The following is a 26,181-nucleotide window of genomic DNA, read 5'->3' on the forward strand; positions in this document are numbered from 1 at the left end:
CATTATATAGTTACCTTCATTGCTTTGACATGTGCGTAATTTTTTCCTTGCCAATTTGGATTTGATGGATTTATTATAACAATAGCCACCTTACACTCATCTTAGCTGGTTTGCTACCATGTTCTTGCTTTTGTTGTGATTAATTTTCAAAATAAGAATTTAATCAAATAACACTTTAGCTAGTTTTTGGAACATAAATTATCATAAGCGCAGGAGCGGCTGTGTGGTAAGTAGCTTGTTTACCAACCACATGGTTCCGGGTTCAGTCCCACTGCATGGCACCTTGGGCAAGTGTCTTCTACTATAGCCTCGGGCCGACCAAAGCCTTGTGAGTGGATTTGGTAGACGGAAACTGAAAGAAGCCTGTCGTATATATGTGCATGTATGTTTGTGTTTGTTCCCCTAGCATTGCTTGACAACCGATTCGGCAAAAGAGACCGATAGAATAAGTACTGGGGTTACAAAGAATAAGTCCTGGGGTCGATTTGCTTGACTAAAGGCGGTGCTCCAGCATGGCCGCAGTCAAATGACTGAAACAAGTAAAAGAGTAAAGAGAGAATCAAATAACACTTTAGCTAGTTTTTGGAACATAAATTATCATAAACTTTTATCATTTAAACCAGCCACATCCAGCCAAAATATTCTACCTGTTTTATGTTCAAACTGGTCAGATACAGACTCTCACACCTACCCTGCATGTTACATAATCAAAATCTCAAGGCTATGAGATAATGCAGGATAAATTCAAAACAATAGAATAATCTGAATGCTAAAGGGTAAAGATCTTGTTGAAAGGTTTTAATTTAGATCACTTTAAAATAGGAAACTTCATATCATAGAACCATGGCTGGTCTCAGGCTAGTTTTGGTATCAAAGGGTTTAGACCTCTGTTGTTTCTTTTGTGAACTAAAATTATTTCAGCCTGGAATTTAAACTTTGGCATAAGTATTGCTTTGTTGGTTGCTTCCTGTCCCAAAACATCTGCCATGCATTTTACAGCAAGGAGCTTTTACAATATTAAACAAAGTTCATAACACCTCCATCTTATATAGAGAAAAAATATACACCTAAAAGGCACCCCCCCCAAAAAAAAAAACTCTGAAATGTTAACTACAGAAACTTTATTAACCCTTTTCTTATCATATTTCTGTTGAAATATTGTTTTTGTTTCAATTAATGGTGAAAATTATGTAGAATTTAGTAAAGTAACATTGCAATTAGGCTTGATATTTCAAACAAAAACTTAACATGAAATTTTAACAGAAGTTTTTAAAAAAATTTAGATCACTCACTCTAAAGCAGTGTTTCTCAAACATTTTTTTGCATTTGTGGATGTCCTTTGATTCCTATTTTACTCATATCCATTCAGTGTTTAAAAAATTCTGTTAATTTTTTATAATTAAATATTATTAAGAATTATATTAAAAAAATTATTGAAAATACTTTGTGTATTTTAGAAGTATAACCAGTATATTGGACATACATTTTAAACACAAAATCTTATATGGACCCTCAAGGGCTATATGACCCCAGTTGAGAACTACTGCTTTAAAGCAAGGAGTCTGGATCATTGAACCAAAAGCAGTCCTGGGTGAGGTATCAAAAGGATTAATAGTAAAAAACAAAATTGAAAATCAGCAGACAGATACAACAATATGCCAGGCTTCATTCAGTTTCTGTGCACCAAATTCACTTGCAAAGCATTTGTCAGTCCAGGATGATAACCAGAGATACTTGTAACCATGTGACTGAAGTGAACTTCCTAACATCAGATACAACTCACATTGGTAACAAACTATGGAAATAACTAGAAGTTAATAATTAATTTTTAAATTTGACAATGAGGATTTCAACTGTTACATTAATTCCCATGATCCTTTGCTGCTTATTACAAGATGTGCTTATTACAAGATAAAGCTGAGAAAGTCTTGACACACTGATGGACTTTGGAATGTTATTGTTTCTAAGTATAAATGATTATAAGGAAATGTGTATGTGTGTGTGTCTATATAAACTATTATTATTCATTTAAAGGACACAATACATGTCTTAAAGTGCGACTGATGGTCTTATATGTTGAGAAATATCTCAAACACATTCGTCGGGCACAAAGCACATATCATAATGAACTAAAAAGATTGAGTAAGAGACGTGTTGTGTTTTTAAATAAATAATATTTATATCTCACCAGATAAAGTACTTTTTTTGATGAATTTTCTATCATGGAACAGTATATATATATATAGGTAGATAGATAGATACACACATACGTATTCATATATACACAGGTGTACAAGAGGGAGATTGTTGTTTTGATTGTCAGAGTGGGTGGTGCATTGTATTCTTGAGCAAAACATTTCATGTTGCTCTGCGATCATTTCAACATCTGACATGTAGTACACCATGCAACTGTACAGGTAGTGTTGATTTGATGGAGAGACTATATAGATCACTATAAACAAATCATCTGTGCAAGTTCTATAGCAAGAAATTGTGGAACTATTTTTCTTGGACATCGTTTAACGTCCGCCTTCCATGCTAGCATGGGTTGGACGGTTCGACCAGGGTCTGGGAAGCCAGAAAGCTCCACTCTAATCTGGCAATGTTTCTACAGCTGGATGCCCTTCCTAACGCCAACCACTCAGTGAGTGTAATGGGTGTTTTTTACGTGCCAGGCAAGGCTGGCAACGGCCACGATCGGTTGGTGCTTTTTACGTGCCACCGGCAAGAAGACAATATATATATATATATGTATATATACTTTCACTGGAGGCACACCCAAAGACCACCGCAGTTCAGGGAGACTTGGTTTTCATGATATCTATGTCACATCTTACAACCTTTATAGTATTCACAGTGTGTTGAGCAGCAGGTCTGATGTTGGCATTTTGATACCTGACATGAGTCATCATCATACAGGTAACTCTTTTCCAAAATTCAGATGGCGTTCATTTCTCCATGCCAGCTAACTTTTTCTCAATTACAACCTTTGTTTGTGCTCTCCAATGCTATTCACTGTTTATCAATACATGAAGCTGTTCCTGAAAAAAAGAAGACAAAATCATCAAATTAAACCTGAATTCCCTGCATATATAACATATTTACATATAACATATATATATATAATCATCATCAATATTTAACCCTTTAGTGTTCAGATTATTCTATCAAACATAATGCTTATTGATTCACATTGATTTGAATTAATCATGCATTATCTCATGTCTTCAAGATCTTGATGGTGTAATTACTTAATGTAGAATAACATTGTAGGGTAGGTGTGAGAGCCTGGATCTGGTCAGTTTGAACATAAAACAGATTAGCTATTTTGGCCGGATATGGCCAGTTTAAATACTAAAGGGTTAACATCCGCTTTCCATGCTGGCATGGGTTGAACGGTTTGACTGAAAACTGGTAAGCTGGGATGCAAATACACACACATGGTGGGTTTCTTTCCATTTCCATCTACCAAATCTACTCGCAGCACTTCAGTTGACCTTAGGTTGGTTATGGAAGAAGACACTTGCCCAAGGCACTTCATATTGGGACTGAATCCGAAATCATGGGTTGGGAAGCAAACTTCTTACCACTCAACCAAAATAAAACAAAAAAGAAAGAAAATGAAACAAAACCCAAAAAACTGCTCTGGACTTTTTTTTTACCATTTTTCTTCCTGTTTTGTTTTGTGTGACATTGAAAGCCCTACCTTTCTTCGAACATTCCTGTAGAATATATTTAAAAAGTGCTCTGTAGATTGGCCATTTGTGAAATGAAAATACACGTTTTTTTTTAGTTTGTAGGAGTTATGTATTCCATTTTCGTTCATTTTTTTGAATGAGATGAACCAAAGAATTAGCTACATTATATAAACGTGTATAGACTTGGTGGCAGTAGTGGTGGTGTGTTTAATCATTGAAATCTGTAGAGTTGAAGAATATTCATATTGTATGGTAATTAGGCTTCTATTCATTGTTCTATAGTTCCTTTCTATAAAAATCTGAGTATTTTTTTTTTTATGTATGTGTGCATATAGTGTATATAATACTTAGGTGTGTATAATATATATGTATATATATATTATATATATATATATATATATATATATATATATATATATCTATATATGTATATATTTATATCTGTATATGTATATATTTATATCTGTATATGTATATATTTATATCTATATATGTGTATATATTTATGTGTGTATATATTTATATCTGTTCAAACACCTGTTTTCATCTTTTGTTTTTCTATAAATTTCAACTCTACATTTATATATGTATATATTTATATCTATATCTGTACATATATTTATATATGTATATATTTTTATCTATATATGTGTATATTATATGTATATATATATCTATAAATATTTATGTATATATATATATATGTGTATATATATCTGTTTATATTTATGTATATATTTATTTATGTGTGTGTGTATGTATGTATGTATGTATGTATGTATGTGTGTATATATATATATATATATATATATATATATATATATACACACACATATAAAATCATGAATGTCAAGACGGTACATTTAGAAAACTAATTTATTTTAGATAAGGGATTTATATTTTACACTCCAACCCCCATTCGTTTTTATTACTGTATCTTTTCAAACCACATAAAACATCTCTTTTATCATCATTATTATTATTATTACTATCATCATTATTATTATTGTCTTCACTTAGCTTTTGTAATTTCTCTTCTAATAAAGGCATCATTATTGACTGAAGAAGAAATCTATTAGCTAAATCTTGTTTTTATGTTCTACCATTTGTTCCAAGCTGATACAATGTACTCTACTTATGTCACCAGCTTTTCATCCTCATAGCTACCATTCATCATCATCACCAGAACAGACAGTTAACAGTAATTAATGGGGATTCTTTTTACTGCTTTTGTCTCTTCTTCCTGCGAGGATTAATGTTTTTTTAAAAGAAATTTCTAAGAGAAATCTGAAAAACTAAGTTTCTTTCAAAATGAGTGCTAATTAGTTTATATTTCAAGAATTATTTCATAGAATATCTAGTTTAGTTTTGTTTATTTTGTTCTTTTAAATGTAAATCTTACCTGCTTAATTAAATTGAAGTTGGTTTTGTGATGCTTGCCTATGTCTTCTCTTCTTTCTTCCCCTCTTTCTCTCCGACACACACTACCGACTAAGTTAACACAGTGATGTTGCTGCAAGTCTTTTATAGATTATTAGACTTTGGGATTTGGAATAATTGATATATTGAGTCAAGTATAGAAAAATGTCTTGCCTCAGAATGCAATACTGCTCTTGGGGGAGATTTTAAACTATCATTGTGCGGATTTAGATCCCACTCGCTCCCATACCTTAAACAACTTGGTCACTGTTTCTATGTAAAACCTAATATATTGATTTATTTGTTGTATGTGGATGCAATGAAGCTGAAGTGAGATCTTTCTTCAGTGAGTCAGCAATCTCTTGATTCCCAGGAAATATTGTATTTAAATGACCAATAAATTAAATCCTCTCTTTTCTTTCTATTTCAATCACATTCTATTAGAGATCAATTGACGTATAGCTGTAAGATTTTGACTTCATTTTCCTATAAATTGGAACTGCTTAATCTTCTCTGTCTTCCAATAAGATTATTATTTGGTTGTGTGTTAAGAGGTTTGCTTCCCAACCACCTGGTTTTAGGTTCAGTCCCACTGCGTGGCACCTTGGGCAAGTAAATGTCTTCTACTACAGCTTCAGGCTGACCAAAGCTTTGTGAGTGGATTTGGTAGACGGACACTGAAAGAAGCCTGGTTTATGTGTGAGTGTCTTGTGACTGTGTTTGTCCCCTACACTACTTGACAACCGGTGTTGGTATGTTTATGTCTGTGTGACTTAGCAGTTCGACAAGTGAGTCTGATAGAATATGTAACAGAACTTCAAAAAAAAAGTATTGGGGTCAATTCATTTAACTAATATTTTTGGAAGCAGTGCCCCAGCATGGTCTCAGTCTAATAAATACACTGGGTATATCTTTCCAAAATTTCGATAAAATGTAGTTATGTGGACTTATTGTGTGCATCTAGCGATAACTTTCATATTATGCTTTTGGTGCAAAGTGCACCAAAAGCCAATGTGAGAGTTTCTCTCATGGTATCTACCACAGTATAGTTTGTTCTAACAGAACATTCATGTTCAAGACGGGATAAATCCTATCTCTCATTACTAATACTGCCTCTGTCACTAATGTATAAATAATGTTTAATTTTGTGGCTGTGTGCTAAGAAATTTGCTTCTCAATGACATGGTTCCAAGTTCAGTCCCACTGCATGTCACCTTAGGCAATTGTTCTCTTCTACAGCCTAAGGCTGACCAAAGCCTTGTGAGTGTACTTGGCAGATAGAAAATGAAGGAAGCCCCAGTCTCCACCACTTGACAACTAGTGTTGGTTTGTTCACATCCCTGTAATATAGCAGATCGACAAAAAGAGACTTATAGAATAAAGTACCAGGCTTGAAAAATAAGTACTGGGCTAAATTCATTTGACTAAACCTTTCAATGCTCCAGCATGACTGTAGACTAATGAGTGAAACAGGTGAAAAGATAAACCTTAAAATACCTGTTAAAAAGTTGAGGGTTCCAAGGGTGAATGACCTTTCAAATTGTTTTATGTTTTATGTACAGAAGCATTCTGAAAATTTATACTTATTGTTCTGTCTTGTTTTTTCCTCTCTTCCTGTAACCAGGCAGCCAGTACTACACTTGGTTTAGTTAATGAACACTGATTCATTTAGTCATAGTAAAATAGCCACAGAAAATTGCTGAAGTATGTTTTGCTTGCTTGCTTGTTTGGCTTCACTTAATCAACCTGAGTCTTTAGATATACCTTAATTTATTTCTGCAACACTTGTATTTCCCTTGAAAAATCATTGTCCTCTCTACTCACAGGGCACTCATGAATTGTACCCAGTTTATATATCAACTAAATCTTTTATTGCAATCCTCCCTCTTCTTCCTCTCTCTCAACTACTATATCACTTGTTACTGCCTGTCTTTATCACAGACATGTTTATTTTTCTCTTACATATTGGCTATCTGTCTCAAATATGTATACACACACTTTCATTATTTTTCATACATACATTCTGTCTGCTGTGTGTGTGTGTGTGTGTATGTGATTGTGTACTAAAGGATACGCACTGAACATATGTACTCAGTGACCTATTTTTAGTGTCCAATTGCTGTTCACTTACATTGATACTGTATGCTTTGAGAAAGGTATGGATATTGCAAATTCATTTCCTCTGCTTAAAATATCTTAGGACTTCATGCTTACTTGACTGAAATTGTTGATTTCCAGAATTGTCATGTTTTTACACCCACACACACATGAGGGAGAGAGAGAGAGAGAGAGAGAGAGAGAGAGAGATTGAGTATATATTTGCATATGTTTAGAAATAGTTTGGTAGTTTTGTGTTGAACATTTAATATATGGAGCATTAAAAACTTATCTCAAAATAATCATTTGATGACATGAAAAATGAAAAACAAAACTTAACCAATGACTAATGCTTTAATTTTTCTGGCAAGTATGGGTGACCATTCTGTTAAGTCTTATTCTGACCTCATCAGTAAAGTGTAGGGAAGTGGTTCTCGACCATATTTTTTTTTTATCTATGGACCCCTTTGTTTGCTATTCTATTCTGGTGGATTCCCATAGTCATTTGATGTTTAAAAACTAGCTTTATAACTCCTTCTTTCAAAATTTTTATTTTGTTTTTCACACATTAACTTGTATAGGTTGAACTATGTAAAATGTTAGAGAAAGAAACCTAGCTGTTTCTTGCAATACATACATCCAAAGGAACATTTAATCATGGGACTTTTCAATCCCCAGCTTACTATTTTGCTTGCATGGACTCCCAAAAATCTTGCATGAACCACTGGATTTCATATGGACTCCAGTTGAGAACTGCTGATGTAGGGGTTCTCTTGAGCCATGGATTGTATTTCAAAGCTCCTGTAAGAGAAAAAAAATTTGTTTAGGAAACATTGAACTAGATAAATGGAACAGTGAAAAATGTAGTGTCCTGGCCAAGAAACATAATAATAACAATCTTTTCTACTGAAGGCACAAGGCCTGAAATTTTTTGGGGAGGGGTCTAGTCGAATACATTGATCCCCAGAGTTTCACTGGTACTTAATTTATTGACCCCAAAAAGGATGAAAGGCAAAGTTGATCTTGGCAGAATTTGAACTCAGAACGTAGTGATGGTCAAAATACCACTAAGCATTAAGCCCAGCATGCTAACAATTCTGCCAGCTCACCACCTTCAATAATAATAATAATAATAATAACGATAATCCTTTCTACAAAAGTCACAAGGCCTGAAATTTGGAGGAGGGGCTAGTTGATTACACCAGCCCCAGTACTCAACTGGTACTTAGTTTATCGACCTTGAAAGGATGAAAGGCAAAACCACATAATAATAATAATAATGAAAATCCTTTCTGCTATAGGCACAAGGTCTAAAATTTGGCAGGGTAGTTGATTACATTCATTCCAGTGTTTCACTGGTACTAAATTTATCGACCCCCAAAAAGATGACATGCAAAGTGGACCTCAATGGAATTTGAACTCAGAAATATAGCACTGGGCAAAATACCAATAAGCATTTTGTCCAGTGTGCTAACAGTTCTGCCAGCTTGGCTGCTGTGAATAGGATTGAACTTGGTGACCCATGAATTAGTAGTGGTGTTCCACATTTATAAATGGTATGGACTAAAAACAAACAAGAAAAAAAAAACCAGGCAACTTTAAAGCGACACATTCATGTTAGACATTGTTTATATAACAATTAATATTGTAACTAGGCACAAGGCCACACATTGTGTGGCTGATAGTATTGGCTGGTATTTTTTATTATTGATTACAAAAGAATGACAAGCAAATCTGAATTCAAAATGTAACGGAATGTAAGAAAATATTGCTAGGCATTTTTTTTATCTGATGGCTGACTCATTTTGCTATACTAATTAAATAAAAAAAAAATAAATAATAATAATAACTAATGATAATAAATTGCTTGCTTTAAGAATCCTGAATTCTGAATTTCTGTAATTATTTAAAGGTTATCGAAGCAAGGCAAAAAAAAAAAAAATTATGGAGAACGTATGTCTGTGTGTGTGGAGAGATAGAGGGGATGTCAACCAGATGGACTTGAGTAGTGCTGGCCTTTCTCCATCTTCTAGTAGGCTGGCTAAAATAGTTCTATATTTAGACTAAGATCTAGGTCAAGTTTACAGTTTGTCTTAACTTACCTTTGTTGATCAAAGTTGAGACATTTTCCATGCTGGTTAGTAGAGAACAAGTTGCCAGTCAAGTCAGTTGTTTGTAGTCAGCAGTGTACTACACCACAACCATTATTATCAGTGGTGTTTCTCTCTCTTTCTCTCTCTCTCTCTCTCTCACCCATTCCTTTCACGAAACAATAGTGGGGTCTCTTGTCAAGATGACTATTAGTTTGTTGGAAAATAGATTTGTTTGTGAATAGAGAGGAGCAGAAGTATAAAAGGTGGTTGTTGTTTAGTGACCCCCAGGTCAACTCTGACTGAACATACATTACTGTCAAAGGCATTCCAGTGTGACCATCAGTGGGTGGATGCCTGTATGCAGGGGTGGTGGTGGAGTAGGAAGAACTATTATCTTTTTATTTTTAATGACTTGTTCCAGTCATTATATTGCAGGCCATACTGGAGCAATGCCATGAAGAATTCTGATAGAATGAATAACCCCAGTACTTTATTTTTTTTAAAGCCTGGTACTTCTATTGGTCTCTTTTCTTTTGCCAAACCTATAAGTTACAGGGACATAAACACACTAACATCGGTTGTCAGACAGTGGTGGGGGACAAGCACAAAGACGCGCACACATATATTCTTAAGTTCCCATCTATCAAATCCACTCACCAAACTTTGGTCTGCCTGAGGCTATAGTAGAAGACTCTTCCCCAAGGTGCCACACAGTGGGACTGAACCCAGAACCATGTGGTTGGGAAGAAAGCTTCTTACCACACAACCATGCCTGTGTTGTAATTAAGACTAAGTCTTGTTAAATACAGTTACCCAGGGTTTCCTAGTTGAAATGATTTAATTCACCATTTTTCAAGCTGAGACAAGACTGTTTGTCAGTTGTCTTTTGGGTAGCTTTATTTAACAAGATTTGTGGTTTTTATTATATCATTATCTTTACTCTCTTAAATGATTGAGTTCTTTTATACTTGTTGAAGCCTTACCACTTGATTATATATTTTATATAGGCACAGGTGTGGCTGTGTGGTAAGAAGCTTGCGGTGAGCTGGCAGAAACGTTAGCACACCAGGCGAAATGCTTAGCGGTATTTCGCCTGTTGCTACGTTCTTAGTTCAAATTCCGCCGAGGTCAACTTTGCTTTCATCCTTTCGGGGTCGATAAATTAAGTACCAGTCATGCATTGGGGTTGATGTAATCGACTTAATACCTTTGCCTGTCCTTGTTTGTCCGCTCTATGTTCAGCCCCTTGTGGGCAATAAAGAAATAAGAAGCTTGCCTCCTAGCCACATGCTTCTGGGTTCAGTCCCACTGCATGGCACTTGGGCAAGTGTCTTCTACTATAGCCTTGGTCTGACCAAAACCTTGTGAGTGGATTTGGTAAATGGAAACTGAGAGAAGCCTGTTGTTAATATGTATGTATATATTTATGTGTGTGTCTTTTGTCTGTGTTTGTCCCCCTCCTCACCATCGCTTGACAACTGATGTTGGTGTGCTTACATCTCTGTAACTTAGTGGTTTGGCAAAAAAGATTGATAGAATAAGTACTTACAAAGAATAAGTCCTGGGGTTGATTTCTTTGACTAAAAACCTTTAAGGTGGTGCTCTAGCATGGCTGCAGTCAAATGACTGAAACGAGTAAAAGAATACACACACGCACACATATACAATGAGCTTCTTTCAGTTTCTCTATACCAAGTCCTCTCACAGGGCTTTGGTCAGCCTGTGGATATAGTAGAAGACACTTGCCCAAGGTGCCACGCAGTGGGACTGAACTTGAAACTGTGTGGTTGGGTAGAAAACTTCTTATCACACAGTCATGCCTTTGTTACACAGTTAAACTTCTTGTTTCATTTTAATACATAATAATTTTTAACATAACTGCTTTAATGAATATTTAATTAAGTTTTTTAAAGATCTTTATCTTGAAATCTTCAATTAATTTACTGAAAATGTCAACTATTAATAGTAGTAGATATTGGAAAATTGATAATGACTTGATAATGACTGAATTGTATAATTTATAATCAAATTTTGCTGCTATGAATGTTTATCTATATATATGTGTATTTGTGTATATTTTTATGCACACACATATATGTATCTCTCTTTCTTTCTTTTTTACTTGTTTCAGTCATTATGACTGCGGCCATGCTGGAGCACCGCCTTTTTGTCGAGCAAATCGACCCCGGGACTTATTCTTTGTAAGCCCAGTGCTTATTCTATCGGTCTCTTTTGCCGAACCGCTAAGTGACGGGGACTTAAACACACCAGCATCGGTTGTCAAGCAATGCTAGGGGGACAAACACAGACACACAAACACACACACGTACATATACATATATATATACACATATACGACAGGCTTCTTTCAGTTTCCATCTACCAAATCCACTCACAAGGCATTGGTCGGCCCGGGGCTATAGCAGAAGACATTTGCCCAAGATGCCATGCAGTGGGACTGAACCCGGAAGCTACTTACCACACAGCCACTCCATAATATGAGTAAAATTGAAAGATTACTGAAGTATTCTGGGGAGCCAGAAAAGATAATTAGTAGCCCAGCATATGCATATTCAAAAGTAGCTCTGCTTTTATCCAGTTAATTTGCAGTTTAAGTAATAAAAAAAAAACATTGCATATTTGTTTTGCAAGATTCCTGATGTGAAATTGGGTGTTCAAACAGATATTGTTATAGTTAGGGATGGTCATATTTTTGCCATTTAACCACATGCATTATATATAAATTAGTTTTCACTTCCACTTTATTATCAATTTTGTTTTAGTGTCCTTTCTCTGAAACCTTTTGTCACACATCCTGTAACCTCTCCATCCTAAGTGTCTCCTGTTTTGTTGAGTTCATTCTTTCTGTGGTGTGTATCCTTATCAGATAAGGATAAACACCACAGAAAGATTCCAAAAGACACAAATAATAATAATAATAATAATAATAATAATAAAGGTGAAGTGAACATTAAGTTTATTGTATTCGTGGTTAATTGGGCAAAAATATGACCATCCCCAAATATAACAATATTAAAAAAATAGACTTAGAACAATTTAATTTCCATTGTTTTTAAGTTCACTTTCCAACCACATAGTTATGGGTTCAGTCCCACTGCACAGCACCTTTGAATCCCTAAGCCAACCAAAGCACTGTGAGTGTGTTTGTATTTTATTCATGTTTACAAGTTTGTAACTGATGCCACTTGCTTGTATGTAATCCACCATGAAAGCAGATCTGAGTTTCCTAACATGTTGGGCAATCTTTGTAAACAAAGGCTTATTCAACTAGTGACATTTGTTTCTAGCTCTCCATTCAAAATAGGTCTGTAGTTTGATAACCTTGGAAAAAAAAGTGGGGTTGCCAACAAAAAGGACATTTGGCCGTAAAGAATCTCATACATGATTTTGTCCTGCCCATGCAATCAAAATGATGCTGCAATTAGATCAAATCTTATTTCTAGAAATATAACAAACAAAGGTAGATAAAGGGCCCTTCAGAATAAAAAAAAAAAGAAGAAAAAACATATTAGAAATCTGTTATTTCCTTTAAAATATATGACAACAAAATCAAATACCATAAAGGGTCTGATCCATTTCAGTACCTTAGAACAGTGCTACTCAAAGTGGTGGTCCATGGACCTGTGCCGGTCTGCAAGCCATCAGCTGCTGGTATGTTGCTAGTTTCCAGAAAAGAGAGAAATATTATAAAATGCTTATGTAATATTGCATTATTTGTTTACAAAATAAATATAAGATGAAAAAAAAATGTCAACTTTTATTATAAATTTGAAATCAGTATTTTTCCATAGTCAGACATGTTTTCCATGGAAGACTGGAAATGAACAACCCTGCTTGTATGATGGTGATGCTCATTTACAACCATCACGTGATTTTGAGACAAGGGCACACACACACACACACACACACACGTGTGCATGTACTTCCTTCAGTTTCTACTTATCAAATCCATTCATAAGGCTTCGATCAACTCAGAGCTATAGTAGAAGACCCTTGCCCAAGGTGCCTTGCAGTAGGACTGAACCTAAGATCATATTGTTGGGAAGCAAGTTTGGTGTGGCTGTGTGGTAAGAAGCTTGCTTCTCAACCATATGGTTCTGGGTTCAGCCCCACTGTGTGGTACTTTGGGCAAGTGTCTTCTACTATAGCCTCGGACTGACCGATGCCTTGTGAATGAATTTGGTAGACAGAAACTGAGGAAATCTGTCCTACACACACACACACACACACGTATGTGTGTGTCTTTGTGTCTATGTTTGTCTCCCCATCATTGCTTGACAGCTGATGTTGGTGTGTTTACATCCCCGTAACTTAGCAGTTCGGCAAATGAGACTGTTAAAATAGACACTAGGCTTACAAAGAATAAGTCCTGGGGTTGATTTCTTTGATTAAAAACACTCTTTAAGACAGTGCTCCAGTGTGGCCACTGTCAAATGACTGAAACAAGTAAAAGAAGAAAAAGAACAATAATTTATACTGACAAGGTTGTTGAACTGTGTCCTACTTACACATATGGAATTTTAATTTCGGATTTGGGTCTGCAATTAATTTATATATTTTTTAATACATGTACATGAATTTGCAGACTCCATCTGAGACGAAGTAAAGTAATTTTGGATTAATTACTCTAAATTGAATTAGAGGGTTTAGGCAGTTTGATTCCCTGTATTACCACCAATTTAAATTGTTGTATAGTTAAGCCCTTAATGCTAGCCATTGAAGCTTGGTTTTAAACTCAGATCTTGAGAAAAAATGTTCTACAGAAAGAATATATTTCGAAAAGAAAATTTCAATTTTACTCCTACTTTTAAAGTTTTCATTGTGGAAGATAAGTGGTTCACTACTTAGCATTATAGAGATAGGTATGCAATGTTAGATCAATTATTTTGGCAAGCTTGGGTGAGACCAGAAGGATCCAAAATTTCTGAATTTTCTGGTTTTCTGGAGACACTTTAACCCTTTGATGTTCAAATTTCTCTATTAAATGTAATACTTTTTCACTCAAATTGTTTTGAATTAATCATGCATTATGTTATAGCTTTGAGGTTTCAATGATATGATTGTTTATTTTTAGAATGTCAATGTAGGTTAGGTGTGATAGGCTAGATATGGCCAGTTTGAATATCAAACATATAGAATATTTGGGCCGGATATGGCCGGTTTAAACACTAAAGGGTTAAATATATACTTAAAATATAAGTCAGCTATGTAAAGTAAGAGTGAAATTGTATTTAACAGATGCAAATTAATACACATCTAACGCAGGGTTTGTTTGATATTTGTTAATTCTTAGAATATTTAAAATATCTCATACTGAATCAAGTGTACATTCTAATGTCTTTAAGATGAAAATTAAACAAAGGAAAGTAAAGAACATGGCTTTATTTGACAGCTACAAGCCCAAATTAACCCTTTTGTTACTGTATTTATTTTGAGATGCTCTGTGTTTCTTCCAATAATTTTAAATATAACAAAGAATTTAGTAAAATAACATAGTTATCATTCAGCTAGTGTTAGGAACATAAATTATGACTAAGATTTGGTGGAAGATATGAATTCAAAACTTATGAAAACAAGACATTTATACTAAAGAACCAGAGCCGGTTTCAGCCGGGTTGGTAACGAAAGGGTGCACTTCTAAAGCAGAGTGTGTTTAACCCTTTAGCTTTCAGATTATTCTGTCATGGGTAAAGGGTAAAGCCCCTCCTCTCCTTCAGTCATGAATGACCATAGGATTGTATCTAGAAAGTTCCCCTGCAAGGTACAAATCCAGGCAAAGTTGTTTATAGGAGACTAGCAGTTACCCATGCATACCAGCCCCCGTCTCTCCACACTACCACTGTTATCCAAGGGAAAGGCAAAGGCTGATTCAGCTTGGCACCAGTGATTTTGCAAGTTGAAATAAAGTGTCTTGCTCAAGAACACAACATACAGCCTGGTCCAGGAATCGAATTCATTACCTCATGATTGTGAGTCCAACGCTCTAACCAATGGGCCATGAGCCTTCACTCTGTCAACTGAAATGCTACTTATTCACATTGTCTTGAATTGATCATGCACTATCTCATAGCTTTTAAGATTTTAATTATGTGATTGTTTCTTATTAGAATGACATGGTAGGATGTGTACAAGAGGCCAGATCTGGCTGGTTTATATATAAAATAGGTAGAATAGGCGCAGGAGTAGCTGTGTGGTAAGTAGCTTGCTAACCAACCACATGGTTCCGGGTTCAGTCCCACTGCGTGGCATCTTGGGCAAGTGTCTTCTGCTATAGCCCCGGGCCAACCAAAGCCTTGTGAGTGGATTTGGTAGACGGAAACTGAAAGAAGCCTGTCGTATATATATATGTATATGTGTGTGTGTGTATGTTTGTGTGTCTGTGTTTGTCCCCCTAGCATTGCTTGACAACCGGTGCTGGTATGTTTACGTCCCCGACACTTAGCGGTTCGGCAAAAGAGACCGATAGAATAAGTACTGGGCTTACAAAGAATAAGTCCCGGGGTCGATTTGCTCGACTAAAGGCGGTGCTCCAGCATGGCCACAGTCAAATGACTGAAACAAGTAAAAGAGTAAAGAGAGAATATTGTGGCCAGATATGGCCAGTTTAAATGCTAAAGGGTTAATCTTTATCACTCCACTTAAGAAAGTAAAAAAAAAACAAGACTATTTTCTTCACACTGTATGCAAATTAACCATCTTCAAAAACAGGGTCTGTTTACTCAATATACTTATTGTATATTGCACAATATCGCACAGTAAGTATTCCTAGATTTCTGGAATCTGGATAAGAGGTTTGATACCTGTACTATATATTTAACCATTTAGCATTTAGATTAATTTATTAAATATAATGCTTATTTATCCATAATTTTAAAATTAACCACGTAGTATCTCATAGCTTCAAGATTTCAGTGGTGTGCTTGTATATTGTTAGAACAACATTGTCAGGTAGGTGTGAGAGGTTAGGTCTGGTTGGTTTGACCATAAAACAAATAAGAATATTTTAGTTGGATATGGCTGTTTTAAATGTTTTAGCATTCGGATCCACATTTTTAAAAATTAACCATATAATGTCTTGTACCTTCAAGATTTTAAAGATATATTCTTTATTTTAAAAATAACCATATAATGTCTTGTACCTTCAAGATTTTGAAGATACGATTCTTTATTTCTAGAATAACATTGTAGGGTAAGTGTGACAGGCTGGATCTGGTCAGTTTCAGTATAAAACAGGTAGAATATCTTGGCTGGATATGGCTGGTTTAAATGTTAAAGGGTTAAATAAAGGGCTACCATATGCCACATTTGCATTTTCCAATATTGTGCAACTGGGTCCCTCTGACCAAATCTGCACTCTACATCTAAACTGTGCAACCTCTCATTCTCTGCCCCCTCCCTCAAATTATATTATTGTTATTACCACTACTGCTGTGAGCTCATTGGGATTGTTAGCACAACAGACAAAACGCTTGATGGAATTTCTTCTGGTTCTTTAGGTTCTGAGGTCAACTTTGCCTTTCTTTTTGGCGCCCATAAAATAAGTACCAGTTGAGCACTAGGGTCAATGTAATTGACTAGCCCTCTCCGCCCAAAATTTCAGGCCTTCTGCCTATTGTAGAAAGGATTATTATTAGGTGGCGAGTTGGCAGAGCCGTTAGCACGTCGGGTGAAATCCTTTGCAGCATGTTGTCCGTTGCTACACTCCGAGTTCCAATTCCACCAAGGTTGACTTTGCCTTTCATCCTTTGGAGGTCAATGAAAAAGTACCAGACAAGTACTGGGGTTGATGTAATGGACCATCCCCTCCCTCAGTTTCAGGCCTTGTGCTTATTGTAGAAAAGAAAGGATTATTATTATTATTATTATTATTATTATTGAGTGAGAGAGCAGAGCATGCCATCAAAGTGACACTGGGGTAAAATATATGAAGCCCAGTATACCCATCATGACTACCCGTCTGATAAGGGTACACCAGGCACATGCATCACAACCATATGTGCGCGACATGGTGATCTCATATCAAGATAAACAGCACATGACCTTGCAGGTGGAGCCCAGTTAGAATTTTCTTCAGATCGAGTAACCCATCCCGCTCAAAAGGTCCCTGAATAAGGGTTATTTAAGGACGTTGAACGAAACACCCATGTTTCCAGAGGTGAATTATTCAAACCCCAAAGAATCCCTCTCTACACATGGCTATGATGCTCCCCCACTACTTCTGCTCGTGATCAGAGATGCACATATCGTCAGCCACTAAGGGGCATGCTCAACTGGTTAAGGTCAAACAACTGACAAGCAAATCTGTGGTATTGAGCAGAATTATTATTATTATTATTATCAAGCAATAAGTAGAGCACAATATAACTTGTAATAAACAGAGATTGATTCTGTTTATTGAATTGCACAATATTTCAACATTATGTCTTTCTCCCCCAGGTTCAAGATGAAAAAGGAACTTGAGGAAAATAGATATACTATTGAAATATTGTTCAATTCAATATACAGAGCTAATCTCTGTTTATTACAAATCATACCACACTCTTCTTATTGGTTATTTACCTTCACGAAGAGTTACATCAATGTTCATGAATTATTATTACTAGCAGAATGTTCCAGTATTGCCCTGGTTACTGTTGTTCTTACTTAGATTAGTAAACAATAAATATAAAGGATATATTCTCATAATTTTTTCAAAATATCAAACTCTGCTTTATATATATACTAGCAGTATTGCCTGGCATTGCTCGGGTTTGTAAGGGAAATAACTATATAAGCATTTTTAGAGAGTTACTTCTCTTATATAATAGCAGAAAATGCATTAAAAATGGGAAAAAATGATGGTAAATTCTTTTTTAAATCGTAGACTCATCGTAGACGTGTGCTAATACCCAGAAGGGCTCGATATGAATCACGACTATAAGATACCCGCTTTTGGTTAAACTGCACCGCAAAATGTGGGAGTAGTTAGGAATCTAAATGGTAGGAGACAGACACTCACACAACTTCACTTTTATATATAAAGATATATATATATATATATATATATATATATATATATATATATATATTATTACGGCAGTGAGCTGGCAAAATTGTTAGCACGTTGGGCGAAATACTTAGTGGTATTTGGTCTCCCGCTACATTCTGAGTTCAAATTTCTCCGAGGTTGACTTTGCCTTTCATTCTTTTGGGAGTCGATAAACTAAGTACCAGTTATGCACTAGTTGCATACTGGGAGGTGGGGGAGGAGTCGATGTAGTCAACTAGCCCCTCCCCCGAATTTCAGGTCTTGTGCTTATAGTAGAAAGGATTATTATTATTATTATAGAAAAAGATGTACCAGTGAAATACTGGTAATTAAACCCATCCCTGAAATTGCTGACCTTGTGTCAATATGTGAGATCATCATCATCATCATCATTATTATTATTATATTATTATTATTATTATTATTATCATCATTATCATTATTATTATTCAATAAAGAAGAAATAACCATTATTTTTTTTACTCTTAGGTGGGCTTGTGAGGATTTCCCAGATTTGAAAGAAGTTTTGGAGAACCAAATTCTACAGGACTATGACTCTAAAAGGTAAGGTATTTTTGTATGTATGTATGTATGTATATCTTCATTGTATTATTAACATGTTTTTTTCTTTTAGCTTTGTTTGGTGTGCATAGTTTAGTGGATATATATATATATATATATATATATATATATATATATATAATGATTAGAGGAGTGGGGCTGGTGGGGTATAGATAATTTGAGTCATTTCCTAATTTTTAAAACATTATGAGTTTTACAGAGAATTAATGTAATCATATGATCTGGGGCTAGTTCAAAGGGTCTTGTAAATAGTTTTGCAGACTTATTATCTAGCCTAACCCATGTCAGCCTTGATCAAACAGTCCTATGAGGAAAGGCATTCCAGCCATGACCATCCCATCAGGGTTCTTGTAATGGGGGTAAAGTATACAGGGATTAGTTGTGCCCTGCCTTTTATTACTGTATGAATGGCATACAATTAAAATAACCTGCTCCAGTCATTATGTAAATTTTCTAAATGGTGTCATAATGGGTATATAATGGTGTGTGTGCGTGTGCCTGCTTACCATCAGAGATAAATGTTAGGTTTTCTGTAGGTGCAAGCATGGCTCTGTGGTTAAGAAATTTGCTTTGTAACCAGGTGGTTTTTTTTCTCAGGTTTGATCGCACATTAGACAAGTAGTGTCATCTTCTATGGCTTCGGATTGGCTGATGCCTTGTGAGTGGGAGGTTTGCTTCCCAACCTAATGGTTCTGGGTTCAGTCCCACTGCATGGCACCTTGGGAAAGTGTCTTCTACTGTAGCCTTGTGCCAACCAAAGCCTTATGAGTGGATTTAGTTGACAGAACCTGAAAGAAGTCTGTCATATATATATATATATATATATATATATATATACACACACCTGATGAAAGCTTGAGGGTATATCAGCCAGAGGACAAACATCCATCAAATGTAAATAATGTAAATAATTTTTACTTAATCATAAAACGGATTTTGTGCATGATAGTTGTGTATCAAAAAAAACAAAAAACGATAAACATTAGAAGACAAAGTTTTAAACAAAATGAAAGCAACTGCATCCAAATCAAAAGAAGTTGCTGTCTGTTATTGTTGTTCATTCTCATTGATGGAGAAATAATGTGAATACCAGTGTAGTGGCAACTTAATATTTATTTATTTGTTTCTTCTTTCTACAGTTATGAAAGCATGAAGAGCTTATGTGATCGCTATAATAAAGCTATTGACAGCATCTTGCAGTTAGTAAGTGGACCCTTTTTCCTTTCTTTCTCTACACTTTTTTTTCTCTTCATTTTTACATCATCATAAGTTATTAAAATTTTAAAATTTGTTAACTGAAGCATTCTCTGTGTTGTTTTTAGTCATCATAGCAGTTGTTGTTAGTTGTACGTGGAGCTACTGGAGAAGGTTGAAAATGTATTATAATTAATTCAACCTAAAATATATCGACCAGCTGAATATAGTACATTGTTCAAAGATTGAAATGCTCTTGCATAAAAGAATATTTCAGATGGTTTGGAGACTTTTCCTATTGTACTTGACCATTTCATAACAATACAGTTAAAAAAAAAATATCTATTTCAATTAATTTTGAATTTCAAGGGATTTAGTGTACCGTATTTTCTAGTATGCTTGTTGATGTATATATAACATAAACATGTTGTGTAAATATTCAAACATTGTCACTATTTTTCCAAATCCTGCTACATTTCACAAGTTGTCTTGATGTATAAGCTGACTTACCGTTTTTGGCTGTAAATTTTGATCTAGAAATTTTGACTTGGATGCCAGAAAATATGGTAATAACTTTGTAATTTATTAGATAAAACTATGATGTAAGGTGATTTTGTATTAAAGAACCAGAAGTAGTTAGTTAGTTTGGCTCAAAAAACAAAAAGCAAGGCCATGTAGGGGGACATGGAGTTATGTACAGGGTAGTGTTCATGTAAAGAGTTCAGGCCACTTGTGGTCAAGGGAGACTTTGAACCGAGTGGTCGTTTGTGGCTAGTTTATATCAAAAGGGTTAAGAAAAGGTTTTTGGGTGATTGGTAAAGTATTAGGTTTTTCAGTAAATAGAGGCCAAATCCCTGTATGGAATCACTGTATAGATTAGTTTTGCCAACTGTATTAACTATCAAGAAAAATATAAACAGTTCTACATCTTGCTCCAAAGTTTTCTTAGCTCTAAAAGCTTTATCCTGATCAATAAGGAAATCATTATGGAATTTGCTCAATGAGGTCATCATAGTCAGTTGAATCTTCCTTCTGTCTGTTGCACCTTTTAGCATTCAGATTATGTTGTAAAATGTAATGCTCATTCATTCACATTTATCAATATTGTTTAACATCCACCTCCCATGCTGGCATGAGTTAGATGGTTTGGCAGGAGCTGGCCTGGCAGGAGCCAGCACCAGACTTCTGTGTCTGTTTGGCACAGTTTTGCCCTTCTTAACACCAACTACCCAGCAGAGTGGATAGAATGCTTTTTACATGGCACAAGCACAGACGAGGTCAGTTTTGGCATGGTTTTTACAGCTGGATGCCCTTCCAAACACCAACCACTTCACAGTGTGGACTGGATGCTTTTTGCATGGTACCAACACCGCAAGACAAAAATCCTTGAGGATTTTGAATTAATCATGTATTATCTTGTAGCTTTGAAATTTAAATGAGTGGTTGGTATTAGGAAGGGCATCCAGCCGTAGAAACATTGCCAGATCAGACTGGAGTCTGGTGCAGCCTTCTGGCTTCCCAGACCCCAGTTGAACCGTCCAACCCATGCTAGCATGGAAAGCGGATGCTAAACGATGATGATGATAATTTATTATTAGAATAACATTGTAGGGTTGGTGTAAGAGATCAGATCTGGCCAGTTTGAACATGAAACAGGTAGAATGTCTGGGCTAAATATGTCTAGCTTCAATGCTAAAGAGTTAAATGTAAATGTGATGTATTTTAAATGCCTGTTTCTCTTCTCTCTCCTCCTGCAGAAAGGAGCCCCCCGTCCCACGCATATGTTTAAAAGGCCAACCACGAACCTATTGAAGCACATTTTACAACAATGTTACAACCATGCAGTCACAGATCCTGAGAAACTTAATCAGTATGAACCATTTTCACCTGAGGTAAGATCAGAGGCATTGCTACCACCATTTCTCTCTTTTCAATTCAGCCTTTCAACTAGCAAAGTGTTTTTGAGGAATTTGATTTATTGGTGAGAATCCATGTTCTTGCATTCAAGTAGGATGTCCACATCATGAAGAATACTCTGTGTGTAGGAGATCTTGTTATTGCTAATCTTGGTTCTGTCTTTTCAAAGGCATGTAGGAAGGACTTAATTATCTGTGTCCTTATCTTTCCTAATACCAAGTGTGATTTAAGGGAGTTTTTTTCTAGCTGCTATTTCTAAAAGCGTGAGTGACCACATAGAGGTTTTCTCATTAGCTTGTGTGTAAGGTATGTAATTTTAATTGGAATTACATAAACACACACATGCACACAACAGGCATCTCTTGTACACACTAAGTGGACACACCCGCCCACATGTATGTGCATGGCCTGTAATCAAACACAGAGTCCAAATCTGATGCCAAGGCAAAGCAAGACCAGCCTCTTTTGCCAAACCAAGTTACGGGGACATAAACATACCAACATTGGCGATCAAATGATGGCTGGAGGACAAACACAGACACAAATACGTATGTACACACACACACACAAATATGTACGTACACACACACACATATATATATGCCTGGCTTCTTTCAGTTTCCATCTACCAAATCCACTCAGAAGGCTTTGGTCAGCCTGAGGCAATAGTAGAAGACGCTTATTCAAGGTGCCATGCACTGGAACTGAACCTGGAACCATGTAGTTGGGAAGCAAGCTTCTTACCACACAGCCACTCCTGTGCCTCTCTCTCTCTATATATATATATATACACACACATATGCACACACACGCACACACTAACAGTAATACCTGTCGTTGATTAGGTAGTTACGTTTACTGTTTCCTAGGTGCTACATTCAAAGTATTATTATATACCGTATTTTAACGTGTATAAGGAACCCTTTTTGTTAAAAATTAGGTTAAAAAATATGGGAGTTTCTTATACATGGATAACATTGTTATCCCTTACAAAACCTTTTTTCCAGATTTTAAGCCCCCAAAATGAAGGTTCCTTATACAAGTTAAAATACAATCTATAATTTACTCTTCCTATATGTGTATATTTTTATAAGAGAAAAAAAGATGAATTTCATACATGAACTTCTGTTTGTTTATTATATGATAATAATGAGTTGTATATGTTATTTTATTTATCAGTACAGTAGTGACAATTATATAGTACAGTTAATTTAAATAGGTAATTTAATCATTCTTGAATGTAATGATAGTAATGGCAAATTAAATTATTGAAGTATTCATATTGCATTAAGAGTGAATGTTTCTTTATAAGCAATGTTTTTCGTTTTATTTTGGGGTGCATAAGCAAAGATTTGCTTTTGGTCCTACATGTGATGCTCCTACATAAAGTTGGCCATGTGAAAAGCATGGTTCTTAAAAACATAATAATTGAAGAAAGAGAATTGAAAGATTCAGTTTCTACGTGAATGAAGATAGAAAAATAGCTATGTCATATAGAAGAATAGCTTTACAGAATGTAGTTGACTGTGTGATGGCATTGAAAAGGCCACAGGTCAAGTAGAACACCCATTTGTCACGGTTTCTTTTGACATTTGAATTTGAATAGGTCGTATGGCCAAGGAGAATTGAAAGATTCAGTTTCGAATCTGAACCAGGGAGAGACTTACCCCTACAGATTTAGATTTACTCCTCCTGCATGTCTGCATTTTATAAGAGAAAAACATGTAATAATTGAAGTGGAAAAAAGATTGATATCATACACGTTAAGTTATTGAAGTATTCATGTTGCATTAAGTGTGAATATTTCTTAACCCTTTAGTGTTTGCATTATTCTGCCAAAATTAATCCTTTTTTATCCACATTGTTTTGAACTAATCATGCATTATCTTGTAGCTATGAGATTTCAATGAGGTAGCTGTTAATTTTTAAAACGATATTGTAGGGTTGGTCTGAGAGACCAGATCTGGCCAGTTTGAACATAAAACAGGCAGAATACTATTGGCCGGATATGGCCGGTTTAAATGCTAAAGGGTTAATAAACAATAATTTTTTTGTTTTATTTCAAAGTGCATAAGCAAAAAGATTTGCTTTTGGTCCCACACATGATGCTCCTGTAAAATGTTGGCTATGTGAAAAGCATGGTTCAAGTTGCAATCCAGCAACTTCTAGTGTTTGGTCCTTTTTATTAATGTTCACAGCAAAAGAAACATGGGTAGAAAACTGTAACCACTTAAATTGGAATGGAACATTAGATGGTATAACTGTTATGCGAGGAATGAAGACGGTCTCACCTTTACCACAATCAGTGCGAATATTTACTTCAATGCAGTTCCTCATGCATTTGTGCACAATTAGTGTTGTATACCATTGCATAATTTTGAGACAAATTAGGTAATAGCATAATAGCTTACCCTGAACCAGGTACTTTCATTTTGCCAGAGAAAGATAGAATTTTCATTTTATATATATAGAAAAAGCATAATAGCTTCCTCTAAACCATTTACTTTCATTTTGCTGGACAAACAAACAGAGAGAATCTCTCTTTTATGTATATAGAAGATATATCACTGCACCTATATATATATATATATATATACAAACACACACACATGTAAGTATTGTAAATGTACTTTATAAATTTTTGTGAAGACATTGTGATTATTTGCTGTAAATAGCATATGTTTGTATGTATTTATATATATATATATATATAAAATAAACACATACACACACAATATAATGTTGGTAAATATTAGTAGCAGTTATTTAATGAGTTGTTGTTTGTTTTTTAATTTTCAGGTTTATGGAGAAACTTCATTTGAACTTGTTGATCAAATGATTCGCTCAATACAGTTCACTGAAGATGATTACTTCATTGACTTGGGAAGTGGTAAGCAGATTTCGTATATTAACTGTATTATTATTATTATTATTATTATTATTATTATTATTATTATTATCATTATCATTATCATTATTAAGGCAATGAGCTGGCAGAATCGTTAGCTCACTAGCATTTCACCTGTCTTAGTGGCATTTCATCTGTCTTTATGTTCTGAGTTCAAATCCTGTTGAGGTTGACTTTATCTTTCATCCTTTTGAGGTTGATAAAATAAGTACCAGTTGAGGACTGGGGTATTCATAATCTACTTACCCCATCCCCTGAAGTTGCTGGCCTTGGGCCAAAATTTGGAACCATTATTATTATTGTTATTGTTTAGGCAACAGAATCATTAGCACACCAGACAAAATACTTAGCAGCATTTCTCCAGCCTTATGTTCTGAGTTCAAATTCAACTGAGGTTGACTTTACTCTTCATCCTTTTGGGGTCAATAAAAAGAAAATGTTGAGCACTGGTGTTGGTGCAATCAACTATCACCCTCACCCAAAAATTTCAGGCTTTGTGCCTGTGAGGTAGGGAGTGGTGTTGGTATAGAGGTGAGAGTGGTTTTGGCATAGAGATGGGAGTGGTGTTACTCTTGATACAGGAGGTGGTATTGGCTTAGAAACAGGAATGGTGTTGGTGTAGAGGTGGGAGTAGTGTTGGTGCAGAAGTGAGGGCTGTTGGCATAGAGGTGGGTGTGGTGTTGGCATTAGAGGTGGGAGTGGCACCAAGTGGGAGTGGTGCTGAAGCAAGGGATGTTGGTGCAGAAGTGGGAGGTGTTGGCATAGAGGTGAGGGTGACACCAGCATAGAGATGGGAGTAGTGTTGATATTGAGGTGGGAGTGGTTTTGTAATGTAAAAATAGGAGTGTTGTAATGTCACTGTAGAGGTGGCTGTGATATTGGTGTGTTAATGTAGAGTAGGAGTGGTAGTGTCATGTTAGCACAGATGCAGGAGTAGTATTGTTGTTTTGTTGTATAGATGGGACTACTCTTTCTGAAGTGCAAATATTGATGTAAGAATGGTACTGTAGTGCCATTGCAGATGGCATAAGTTGTGTTGATGGTATCGCTGTATTGTTTGTGATGGATGAGAGAGAAGTGTAGAAGTGGGTGAGAATGGTGTTGTAGTGTTAGTGCAGGGGTGGATATTTAGTGTGAAGGTAAGAGTGATGTGTGGAGATGGCATTGCTGTTGTGATGCAGAGAGGGGAATGGTGTTCTAGTGCTTCTCACCTGAAAAAATACA

At 35.4% G+C, this 26,181-nt stretch overlaps 1 protein-coding gene across 8 annotated transcripts in view; it reads left to right on the forward strand.

Annotated features, from left to right (window-relative positions):
* Positions 1-26,181, forward strand: part of LOC115223970 (histone-lysine N-methyltransferase, H3 lysine-79 specific-like) — a 204,026-nt gene that overhangs the window by 49,193 nt on the left and 128,652 nt on the right. For all 8 annotated transcript variants that reach the window (XM_036512732.1, XM_029794725.2, XM_029794728.2 and 5 more), the window contains exons 3-6: positions 18,846-18,920; positions 20,078-20,141; positions 21,890-22,024; positions 24,849-24,939. In XM_036512732.1, the coding sequence (XP_036368625.1) occupies positions 18,846-18,920; positions 20,078-20,141; positions 21,890-22,024; positions 24,849-24,939 (365 nt within the window). The remainder of the gene's footprint in view (positions 1-18,845; positions 18,921-20,077; positions 20,142-21,889; positions 22,025-24,848; positions 24,940-26,181) is intronic.

The sequence above is a fragment of the Octopus sinensis genome, linkage group LG24 (genome assembly GCF_006345805.1).
Source record: "Octopus sinensis linkage group LG24, ASM634580v1, whole genome shotgun sequence".
Lineage (NCBI taxonomy): Eukaryota > Metazoa > Mollusca > Cephalopoda > Octopoda > Octopodidae > Octopus > Octopus sinensis.